The sequence below is a fragment of the Mustela nigripes genome, chromosome 6 (genome assembly GCF_022355385.1).
Source record: "Mustela nigripes isolate SB6536 chromosome 6, MUSNIG.SB6536, whole genome shotgun sequence".
NCBI classification, from domain to species: Eukaryota; Metazoa; Chordata; class Mammalia; order Carnivora; family Mustelidae; genus Mustela; species Mustela nigripes.
The window spans coordinates 25,144,415-25,157,277 of record NC_081562.1 but is presented as its reverse complement, the minus strand read 5'-3'; the positions used below and the strand labels follow the sequence as shown (position 1 = coordinate 25,157,277).

At 35.9% G+C, this 12,863-nt stretch overlaps 1 protein-coding gene across 5 annotated transcripts in view; it reads left to right on the top strand.

Moving 5' to 3' along the window:
- The window catches only part of VEZT (vezatin, adherens junctions transmembrane protein), a 65,624-nt gene that overhangs the window by 33,833 nt on the left and 18,928 nt on the right, over positions 1 to 12,863 (top strand). For 2 of the 5 annotated variants that reach the window (XM_059402327.1, XM_059402331.1), the window contains exons 4-7: positions 2,973 to 3,148; positions 5,206 to 5,481; positions 8,247 to 8,396; positions 12,592 to 12,739. In XM_059402327.1, the coding sequence (XP_059258310.1) occupies positions 2,973 to 3,148; positions 5,206 to 5,481; positions 8,247 to 8,396; positions 12,592 to 12,739 (750 nt within the window). The remainder of the gene's footprint in view (positions 1 to 2,972; positions 3,149 to 5,205; positions 5,482 to 8,246; positions 8,397 to 12,591; positions 12,740 to 12,863) is intronic. The other 3 variants (XM_059402328.1, XM_059402332.1, XM_059402329.1) reach the window with 2 other exon arrangements.

Here is a 12,863-nt window from a genome sequence, read left to right as displayed (position 1 = left end):
ATTAGAGAGAGAGGGCGTGCACAAGCATAAGAAGAGGGGGAGGGACAGAGCAAGAGGGACAAGGAAACTTCCCACTGAGCAGGGAGTCCCATGCGGGGCTCGAACCCAGGACTCTGAGATCATGACCTGAGTGGAAGGCAGAGGCTTAACCTACTGAGCCACTCAGGTGCCCCAGAATTAGTCCTTTTTAAATATCTTCATTTATTTGAGACTTGGACCAGAGTCCAAATAGGGCTATTGCGAGATGTTTCTTAATATTAGCAGGTGTGTATTTTTCCACTAATTTGATTGCCATATTGCAAATATACAATTTTAGAATTTGTTCTTAGGGGCACCTGGGTGGCTCAATGGGTTAAAGCCTCTGCCTTCGGCTCAGGTCATGATCCCAAGGTCCTGGGATCGAGTCCTGCATTGGGCTCTCTGCTCGGCGGGGAGACTGCTTCCTTCTTTCTCTCTCTCTCTCTCTCTGCCTACTTGTGATCTCTGTCAAACTAATAAAAGAAGCTTTAGAATTTGTTCTTAAAAAAATTTTAATTCATCAGTTTAATCTGACTTAATTTTATAGCTATAATGAGTAGAATATAAATCAAATTCTTCCTGTGTCGAGGCAGTCAGGTTACTAGGTAATACTGCATTAGTTATTTAGAATGTCTTGTCACTTTCAAGTTTATTTGTATGTTTGGCATCCTTAATCATCAGAGAAATGCAAATCAAAACCACAATGAGATATAATCTTACACCTCTCAGAATGGCTGGTATCAAAAAGACAAGAAATAATAGATAATTAAAAGGAATAAAGGGGTGCTAGGCTGGCTCAGTCGGTAGATTATATGACTCTTGATCTTGGGGTTGTGAGTTCAAGCCCCACATTGGGCATAGATCCTTTTAAAAAAAAAAAAAAAACTTTATTTACTTATTTTAATTTTTTAAAAAAATATATATATTTTAATTTATTCATTTGACAGAGGGAGAGAGATCACAAGTAGGCAGAGAGGCAGGCAGAGAGAGAGGGGAAAGCAGACTCCCCGCTAAGCAGAGAGCCCCATGCGGGGCTCGATCCCAGGACCCTGGAATCATGACCTGAGCTGAAGGCAGAGGCTTTAACCCACTGAGCCACCCAGGTGCCCTATTTACTTATTTTTAAAGATTTTATTTCTGAGAGAGTATGCAAACATGAGCACAGGTTGGGGGCAGAGGGAGAAGCACACTCTAGGCTGACTAGGGAGCCCCATGCAAGGCTCAGTGCGGGGCTTCCAGGACCATAGGGTCATGACCCAAACCCAAGGCAGACGCTTAACCGACTGATCCACCCAGGTGCCCCTGAGTGTAGAGCTTTCTTTAAAAAAAGAAGAAAAAAGTCAATAAATATATCAATATAGGACTGGTATTAATGAAGAACATTCTTCTCCTTCTCTAAAAGTGATGTATAATGCACAATCAGGAGGACACTCATGGTTGGATATACAGGTCACTGCATTCCTGTTCAGTCCCCATTATGATCAGCTTAGGTGGGGCAGGCAGGCGCTTGTGTGGGAATGATGAACTGGCTACAAGAGCAAACCCATTGTCCTCCAACCCTAGACCTAGCTGGTTTTACTTTAATAGCTAAAGGCCTTGTCCATCAAAAGTTCTCTTTATTTATCTTAAAATAGGATCATTCTGTTCTTAAATTTAATGCATAGTAAAACTTCAAATTTTCTCATACAGCAGACTCTATATAGGAAAGTATAATTGATTACCAGAGACTTGGGATTTGAAATCAGAATTCTGGAAAATTACTTAATCTCTTTGGACTTTAGTTTTCTCCTCTGTAGAACAGAGAGGGGTATGAAAATGTACATCATGGGGTTTACTGTGAAAGTTACCCTGTGTACTGTAATATTCCTACTTCCTCTCTCATCTTTTTTTTTTTTTTTTTTTTTAATTTATCTGTTTAAGTAATCTCTACCCTCAGCATGGAGCTGAAACTCCTAACCCTGAAATCAAGAGTTTCATGCTCCCACTACTGAGCCAGCCAGGTGCCCCTCAACTCTCATCTTTTTACCATGTATACTCTGTGTAAAACTAAAAGCAAGAAGGTCTAAAGAGGCTTTTGTTCTTCCCACCCCTCTCTTCCAGCTGTTTCCTCTGGTCAGTTCTTGTTCATACTTTAAGACTCAGCTCAGGCATCACCTCTTTTCCTTTCTCTGACTTCATTACAAGTTTTGGTTCCTCTGTGCCATTTTCATAATGACCCAGGTATGCCTCATTGCACTTCTCTGCACATTATGTTGTAAGTGTTTACTTTTCAGTCCTCTTCATTGAACTGTGAACTCTTCAAGAGTAGAGACTTGTATGTTATTCTCATTGTTCATGCCCTTGGTTTCAAGCATGGTAGGGGGGGTGTGTATATGTGTATAATATTTTTTGATAGATAGAAGGAAAAGAGGAAGGAATAAATGAGCTAGTATATGTGAAAGCATTTTGTAAACTATAAAGTGCTATGCACTTACTAGTGTGGTTTTGTATTCTATTCTTCAGTGTTTTGTTTTTAATACCCAAATGTCCGTTTGTAGAAGGCCTGGATCCTACTGATGTAATTCTTACTGTTCTGGCTATATTGTTCCAGTATCCAGGGACAGCGTCTGAGGTTACAGAATTATAGTTTCCATGCTCTGTTCCAAAAACCGAATTAATTGGGCTTAACTAGACAGGTTTATTAGTCTTTTTAGTTACTTCATATTTCTTTATTAACAATTTGTATTTCACATCTGATGGCTCAGTAACATCCAACTCAGTCTTTATTGTTTCACATTTATGGTGAAACTAAAACCCCATCCATTATACTAAAGATAGATTGAACCGCTACATCTTCTTCTTGGATGTTATACTGAAAATAAATACCCAAAATTTTGTTAGCACATTAGGAGCTTAGCATTTAATACAAAATTATGTATGTAATAATTCCTCTCTTCCGGTTTTTTAATGGCAAGGATATTGGATTCCGACTTGACTCACTACATACCATCCTGCAACAGGAAGTCCTGTTACAAGAGGATGTGGAGCTGATTGAGCTACTTGATCCCAGTATCCTGTCTGCAGGGCAACCTCAACAACAGGAAAATGGACACCTTCCAACACTTTGCTCCCTGGCAACCCCTAATATTTGGTACTGTCCTGAAAACATCTATCTTGCTTACATATATGGTACTAGCAGAGGAAATCCATCATGATGTTCTCCATTGTAAAGATATTATAAACTTTCCATGCATTTTAACATTGTAATTAATGTAATGATACCCCAGAGGTTTAAAAAAAAAGTACCCTTCTAAAGTAAATACTATTTAAAGTGAAGCTGGAAGAAAATCTGCTTGTTAGACATTTTAAATTCAGTATAACTAATTCTGTGTTTTATAACCCAACAAGCAGGTATAAGATGTGCCTCAAGGATCTCTCTTACCCATGTATCTATACACATGTGTGTATGCAGTCTTAGTTCTTTATGTATCTTTAAAATTAATAGATTATAACTTAAATGCATTGTACGGGTGCCTGAGTGGCTCAGTTGTTAAGCACCTGCCTTCCGCTCAGGTCATGATCCCAGAGTCCTGGGGTGGAGCCCCACACTAGCTCCCTGCTTGGCCAGAGGCCTGCTTCTTCCTCTTCCACTCCCCTGCTTGTGTTCCCTCTCTCACTGTGTCTCTTTCTATAAAATAAATAAAATCTTAAAAAAAAAAAAAAAAAAAACCTCATTGTAGAAACATCAAAAATAGGATGGGACATGGAGGTAAACAGTCAATTCTTGCTTTGTTGACCGAGAAGCCATAAAGAATAGAATGACAATTCAGTCCTAAAACTTTTCGACTACTTGAAGTATTTGGATGTAATGCAGAAGTTCCAGGACATGTTTTTAGAAAGAACAGCAAAAAGGGATTGTATATACAGAACTGTTCATGTCTTCTCCTATTAAGGTATGTGTTTATTCAGTAAACAAAATCATTACTTGAATTATTCAAGTTATATAGGTAGGTACATAACAGTGGCCTCAAATTTCTGAATTTAACTGTTTTTCCTGTCACGTTGACAAATGCTTCATATTGTAACAGGTAGCAAAATACGCCTTTCAAATCTGTAGTCACTCAGCATCATGATGAAGTAAAGCATCTTACCCTTTACAAATAAAGGATGGCAAAGCGCTGCTAGAAGGAACCAGGGTTTTAAGAATTTTACAGCTTTAACTCTCAAGTTTCCTTTAGGCACAGATGTGATTAGGCAACTCTGAGGCCTGTAAATACTTTAAGACTTTGCTATTAATGCATGAAAGTATATGGTGAGATTTTGCTTTGATTTTACCAGCATCATATGAAAGTAAAGAATTCCAAGAGAAATTAGGAATTTCCTAAGAAATTAGATGTTTCTTAGGAAGCATTCCTACATGTGACTTTCTTTGTAATTTGATTATAACTGTCCTCAGGTATTGTTGATTTTTTTTTTTTAAGACATCATCAGACATCTTCCTATAGCCACTTCTTTCTTATATACATTTTTTAATCAAAGCTTTCATCACTTAACAGATGTATTTTAGTCTGTAGATTTGTAATTAACCTAGAGAAAGAAAATTTTCATATAGATTTTTACTTAAAGCAATGTAAGAAGTACAAAGTTTGTGCATATTATGGGCTGTGGTAAGTATGTATATTCCAGATTTATGGTAATGATTATATAAAATTAGATGACTTTGCTGAAACAATTACTCGGGTATATATGATTTCTATTGGAAAAATACTTATATTTTCTTGAGATGTTAATTTCTGCGCAAATAATTAGTATCTGACTTTGGGATAAGAACTCATGACAATATTAAAATGTACTTTAATATTAAAAATTAATAAAAATTATTTTTACTTTTAGATTTGTAAGATTGGATTTTAAACTCTACTTTGTTTTTAGGTTAGAAGAATCTGTATCTTTTTTTTAAAAAGTCATTTCTGAAGATACCTATTACTTATGTCTTTTACCTAAACTCAGCTGAGATTTTAATACCTAAGCACCAATGTTTTTTTGCTAGATATTTTTAAACTATTTCACATTACTTGTTTAATTGTCATTTTTTTAAAGTCACACTTTACAAAGAAGCTAGAATTTTATCTATTTTAGTAAACCTAAATTACTAACACATCTTTCTCTAGTCTGATGGGTATCATTTTCTTGGTTTCTCTGTTATAGGGATGTCTCAGTGCTGTTTGCCTTCATTAGTTTGCTCATTATGCTTCCCACTTCGTGGATTGCATCTTCGTGGCTGGTATGGGGAGTGATTCTGTTTATTTTTCTGATCGTAAGAGCTTTGAGATTATGGAGGACAGCCAAACTACAAGTAACTCTAAAAAAACACAATGTCCATTTAGAAGATACAGCAACAAATAGCCGAGCTTTTACCAACCTTGTGAGAAAAGCTTTACGTCTCATTCAAGAAACTGAAGTCATTTCCAGAGGATTTACACTGTGAGTTCATTTTTCATTTTATTTTTTAAATAATTCTTTTCTATTACATAGTTATAAATTAGAGTACTTATTAACTATTTTCAGCTCTGTGCCGCATTTTTAGAAAAAAGTAGGTTTTTCTTAGGCATTTACTGAAGTCGCTTAACTGTGAAGGAACAAATACATTAGGTGCTGGATTTAATATGTAGTATTATTCTGCTTATCTACTTTGAGAAACCAAAGAGCTTTGGCAATTATGATTATTTCTCTGTTAACGTGATTATTTTATGAGATAATATAGAGAGAGAGCCTAAATTTGAACCTAGCATGCAAAGTTACCCAACAAATGTTTGTTTACTTTCTGCTAGATGCTCTCTTCCCTCAATTTAAATGATACATGTATTGGACTTGAATTCTTTTTGAAAAATTATGCCATGCATTAATAATATTCTTTAGTAAATGTTAGCAGATATTATAGCACTAATATTCTAAGAATATCATGCAAATAATGATGTTTCACATTCTCACAGGAAATTAAATATTCACCAGTCTAGTCTGGTGAATATTTAATTTTATCTTTATCTTTAGTCTAGTCTTAAATATTAAGCTACCAGAATTATAGGATATTTATTCTGTTATTAAGAGGGTCGTTGTATTTCTTAAGCACCATTTATGTTCCAAGTACTGTGCTAAGTAATTTTGCATATAACTCAAAGCATACAATTACCTGTGGTGGTGCAAATGTTCAGATCCATTCCACCTGACTCTAGAGCTGTTTCCATTCCACTAGGCTGCCTGCTAACCACTAACAAATGAGAGTTGTACTGTAGTATAATTAACCATTTATTTAACTCATATAACCTTTGTAATCTGTAGGAGGGAGAGAGCAAGTATATGGTGAAGAATAATTATTACTCTTAATTACTTATATCTGGAAAATCACGAAAAGGGAGAGCAGAAGAACCTTGGGTAGTCAACTCGTTCTTCACTCTGCCATGCTTATTAAGAATAACTTAAACAGTCCTGACGGAAAAGCTGTATGTGGACAATCACGAAACAGGGAAGTGGAAGAATCTCTAATAGTGATATCATTCTTCTCTCTGTTGCGTTCTAGAACAGTGTTTAAACAATCCCAAGCCATGAGAGAGATTTTATAACTTCTCTTTTTGTTCAATTCAAAATGTGATAGTTCTCTGTTAATTTTTGCCCTTCATATTGTAGTTAAAGTCCACTTTTTGGTAGAGCATAACAAATACTTTGTTATTTGTTGGAACATATTGATTTTAAAAAGTTAAAAACAACACTAAGTAATAGCTCCTTTTCATTTTGACTTGCACAGTATTTCATTGAGAAGACTTGTTAAGCAAAATGGTTATGTGCCCAATTAATGCTTAGACATGTAAAGGGTTTTCTGTGCATTTTGTCATTTTCCAACTTACGTTATAGAATTATGTATAGAATTGGCATGAAGAGCTAAAATGGGCCAGCTAGACATGATTGACTTCTAGATTATGACTTCTATGCATTGATATGCAGGCAAGCAAAAGAAATGTTGGCAAAAATCGTTTTACTTGTTTCTAACTGGCTAATTGATTGAGAAAAATTATGAGGGATAACGTATCTTGAATCATAACTTTTTTAGAAATATTTTTATCTTTTAAACTGATTTATTAGTAAACAGAAATTCACACCATAGTGCTGTATGCTGAAAACGTGTCTTCTTTTGTTTGCCTCAATTTGTCCTCTCTAGCAAAGAATTTAACCATTCTTCTTTGCCTCGTTTTATTAATTTAAAATAAGCCTATCAGTCGTGGTCCTCTTTTTTTAAAAATAAATTTTTAATGTCTGAATATATTTTAGTTTGGTTTACTGTTTTAAGAGTTTTGAGTTAGATGTCTTGTTTTGCAAATTTGTCGTTATAGTCTGAGACACTTATAAATTCCAGTATTTTGTTTTCTACTGGGAGAGGTTACTGGTTAGGTGAAAAAACTATTATCCAATAGCTGTGTAATATGTAATTATTTTTCATTTCATTCATAAAAGCATGGTATATTATACATCATTGTTGCAAATAGGTACTCCCCATTTATCTTTTGGAAAGTGCTATGAAGTGTGCTTCCGCTTGAGTAGTTTTGAGAGTAGCTACGCTACTACCTAGTAACCCTTCCTTTGCCTTTCTACTTGCATTCCCCTGTTGGCCACTGGTCCTGTTATCTCTCTGCGTCCCCTACTTCATTTTGAGTAGGTAAGTGCCAGTGGCAGCAGGTGGGTAAGTCATTTCACCCTACTTTTATGAAATGTACAGAATGTATTTCTAAACAGTATTTGATTGTTCTGTACAAGTGACCAAAAATATGATTGATAAACATACATAAATGCATATTAAGAATGTAAAAATATTTGTAATTAAGGCTTTCATACTTATTATAGATAGAGGTCTTGAAAACTGATTTAGTATATTTTAGCAAGTGGAGTGTGTCAAAAAAGTGCAATGTCTTACATAAGTATTCCTACATTTCTACTATATTTTGACTATAATTTATTATTTCCCCATATCAAAAGAAGCCTTTACTCTTTGAGATTTAATTTTTCATTTGTGTTTTCTTTGGTGGCAATAGCTATATTAGGGAAATGGCTGTTTATGAGACCTGAGTTGGGATATTTACAATCGTTTTCTAATAGAAACCACAAAAAAGGATTTTTTTTCTAAGTTTAATAGAATTGTGGATTTAGGAAACAATAACTTTAGGACACCTGTACAGTTGTATCACATTTTACTTTTCAAGTTTGCTTGACAGGGTCAGTGCTGCTTGCCCATTTAATAAAGCTGGACAGCATCCCAGTCAGCATCTCATCGGTCTTCGGAAAGCTGTCTACAGAACTGTAAGAGCCAACTTTCAAGCAGCAAGGCTAGCTACCCTATATATGCTGAAAAAATATCCTTTTCTGTCTATATGTATGAATAAATATGCTTCCAGAGTCATGGATATAGATAGTGTAGTTGCATCCTGTGAAAGTTAAGTGTAAACTGAGATTGCCTATTTTGAAGCTAGTTTCCATCATCATTTCTGTTTTAAAACTGGAAATGCATTCTAGGGGGAATAACAATAACAGACAGGAAGAAAGTTTTTCTGGTCCCATGTGGCTCAGTTTCAACAAGGAAAAAACTTGAAGGCCCTACCATTACTGGTCCAAAGAATAAAGTCAGAAGAATCTGGCTTTGCTAGGTCTGACATTTTTAAAAGCTGCTGGACCGGACAAATTTGCGTCACGACATGGAAATAAACTGGTAACAGGAAATCCTTCCCCTTTCAAATAAACAGAGGCTCTCAAGTCAGATTGGCTAAGTTTAAATTTTGGCTGTATCACTTACTGCCTAGGTGACCTTAAGCAAGTTTCTCAACTTTCTGTACCTTGCTTTATTCATTTTTAAAATGGCAGTAACAGGGACGCCTGGGTGGCTCAGTTGGTTGAGCGGCTGCCTTCAGCTCTGGTCACGATCCCAGCGTCTTGGGATTGAGTCCTGCATCATGCTCCTTGCTCCACGGGAAGCCTGCTTCTCCCTCTGCCTCTCCCTGCCACTCTGTCTGCCTGTGCTCCCTCTCTCTGACCAAAAAAAAAAAGGGGGGGGCAGTAACAAAATACTCTTCCTGACTCTGTTTTTGTTGACATCAAATGAGTTAGTGCATCTGAAGTGCTTAGACAGTGTCTTGTATATAATAAACACTTGGACTGCAGGGCAGTAAGTCTGTCACTTCACTTTACTACATCAGGAAATTAGTTCTGTTAATCAGGAAATAAAGGTGTATACGGTCTTTATTTCAGTTAAGATTTATAGGTCATTTAAATTATGAGTAAATGGAATGCAAAAATACTACATGTACCTTCAGTATTTTGGATGCTATAGCACTGATAAATATAATGCTTGAAGTGCTTGAATATATCTTTATATATACCCTTACAGGTAGATCTTCTTGTCTTCATTTTAGGAGGAAAACTAAGTAAACTCTCCACTTTGTGTGATTTGTTTGATGTGACATAACTAGTAAGAGGTGAAATTGTGTCTTAACTCTAGGACTAATGACTTGAAATCTTTCTCTCTATATATTTTTTAACTGTACCAAATTGTACTACTTTGGAAATTTTAGTCATGAACTTGTCCATTCAGTTTCCCCTCTGCCTAAATACCTGCCTGCTATGTGTTACAAAGATAGAGTAAAAACTTATATAACCTACTTTTAAAGACTTTTAGTATATTCAGTAGATAAACTGGTATTCATAATACAAGTGCCCAGGGTGCCTTCCAGCATAGCAGGACAATGTACTTGGCCAGCAGGGTCAGAGAATGCTTTCAATGAATTGGCCTTGAGGATAATAATAGTCTGCATTCCAAGTAGAATGAAGCAAAGATACTGAAAGAAATAGGGATATGGTAGTGTGGCATGTGAACTTCAAGTAGCTACTCATTCAGTTAATATTTATTGAGAATAAACTCAGTGCCAAGCAATATGCCAGCCCCTGGGTTTATGATGGTACACGGAATAGGCATGGTCCCTGCCTCAGCGTACTTACAGTTCAGTGAGGGTTAAGGGAGTGAGAAGGAATAGCTTAACAATGATGGCAAATTTATGAGTTTCCTATGCCAGTCATTTTTTTGTATAATAGAAACCTAGCAGTGAACAAGACAGACAAGATCCTTGTACTCATGGCTCTTGCCTTCTAGTGAATGAGATAATAAATATAAAGTGAACAGATGAGATTTTTGCATATCTGTTACAAAGCAAAAAACCCCAGTTGAGTAGGATAGAGAGTGATTGGTGGGCTATGGCTTTCGATTGGATCATAGTCTCCTACAATCAGGCCTTCCTAAAGAGTTAACATTTAATATGATATTTGAATGAGGGGAAAGATCTTGTTCCAGTCTGATGGAGCAGGGAGTGTAAAGATCTGTGGCAGGAATTATTTTAGCGTGATTGGAGCATATAATGCAAGACAGCCATCATGACTAGAGCAGAGTAAGTTGGGAAGTATGGGATAAGATTCAGAGGTAGGCAGAGACCAGAACATATTTACCACACAAAAACCATAGGGAACTAAAATAAAAAAGAAGCCAACAACTATTTCCTTGAAAAGACCAATAAGTATAAGCCCTCACGTGTCTGATCAAAGTAAAAAGAGGAGAAATATATAAAATTAGTAATCGGAACAGAGCTGTAACCATAGATATGGAAGAAATTAAAATAATTATAACGAGATAATACATACAACTTTGTGACAGCAACTTTGAAAATGTGGAAGGAAATGGATAATTTCTTTTCAAAATACAAATATTCAAAACTGACCTAGGAAGAATTAAAAAACTTAAAAGAGATTAGGTATATGATTAAAAAATACTCCATTTAAAAAACAACACAACTGGTTATAGGTAAACAATGGAAAATTTGCAGCTATAAAAAATGATAAAGTTCTTGATGTACTACTGTGGAATGATATCCAAATCATGTTGAAAAAAAAGGAAGTGTACAGAGCACTCTTTACACTATGCTTCCATTTGTGCATAACAGGGATTGTGTGTGTGTGTGTGTGTGTGTGTGTGTGTGTGTAAGACTATAGATATATGTGGGAGATATATATAGGGAATAAATGAGTGTGTTCATTGTACATATATACATATATCCACACATACACATTTATATTTGGATTTGCTTTTATTTTTGCATAAAGTATCTTGAAAGATGCACAAAAATATCTTGAGGGACACTAATAACAGTGATTGCTTTCGCCTTTGGCTAGGGGAATGATGTGACTAAGGGACAGGGGGTAGGAAGTAGTTTTTACTATACCTCTTAATACCTTATGGGCTTTTTATATCTTGTGAATTTTGATCCTGTGGATATATTACATGTTCAAAAATGAAATGAATAAAAAAATTTTAACTATCAGGCCCAGATGGTTTTATAATTTTCCAAAAAACTATTTTAGACCATAGAAAAGGCTAGAAAGCCTCCCCTACTTCATTTTATTTATGAAGTTTCTATAATTGCAATACCAAAACACAAATTATAAAGAATTAAAACTAGGCCAGATTCACAGATGGAGATACAAAATACTTGAATAGAATATATATAGATTGACTATAGCACTATATTAAAATACTATTCTATGTTTGAGCAGATAAGAGTACGCTGGAAATACAAAAATAGTTCAGTATCATGAATTATATGGAAATAAGTCTTTACAAAAACTGTTGAAGGGGGGGGTGCCTCAGTTGGTTCAGCATCTGACTCTTGATTTCGGCTCAGGTCATGATCCTAGGGTTAGATCAGGCCCCACATCAGGCTCCATGCTGGGTGTCGAGCCTTGGAGTCTACTTAAGATTCTTTCTCCCTCTGTCCCTCCCTTACCCCTTATATTAAAAAACAAAACAAAAACTATTGACGGGGGAATAAAATCTCATAGTAAATTGATAGATGCCCCCGAGGAAGAGGAAAGCAGAAACAGAACGGTAGTCTGTGTCGAACTACTTGAGATAGAACAGGCTTAGTGCTAATGATGTTCTGCAGTGTGCACACTGGGAGGAAGAGAGATCTCTTTACTGTGGTACTGAGCCATGATACGATAAAGTACATAACACAGTTTCAAAGGGTACTTGTCAAAAATAATTAAGTTAGTACTTTAGCACTTGTGAAGAGTTGAACTTTTAATTCTTTAGATAGATATAAAGATAAAGATACTTTATTCACAAGTATCCTATAAGATACCTGAGGTATGTTAATAGATTTTTTTTTTTCAAGATTTTACTTATTTATTTGACAGAGAGAGAACTAGAGAGGGAACACAAGCAGAGGAGGTGGGAGAGGGAGAAGCTGGCTTCCCGCTGAGCAGAGAGCCTGATGTGAGGGTTGATTCTAGGACCCTGGGATCATGACCTGAGCCAAAGGCAGATGCTTAACTGCTAAGCCACCCAGATGCCCCAAAATAGTAGATTTTAAGATTTTTTTTTTAATGGACATTCATCACCTCCACTCAAAGTTCAGAATAAAGATTAGTAAAGGTAATTTTGGATGGTTTCACTGTACCCTTTATATTTTTTAATGAAAGGCTTTGTTGATTGCCTTAACCTAATTTAACCTACCCCCTGAACTCTGAGAGTGACAATGTAACCAACTACATCTGTGTGGTGCCTTTTAAGGAGCTGGGCCTGGGACTTAGTGAAGAGCAAATTTCAGAAGAGGAAGCACATAACCTCACAGATGGCTTCAGCCTCCCTGCTTTGAAGGTACTCTATCTGTGCAACGAAAGGGCTGAGCAAAAGCTAGATACTCTTGGATTGCACTTGTGCTGTATGAACATAAATGGTCCACTTGTTCCTTTTTATTGTTTGCTGAATAACATCATCATAG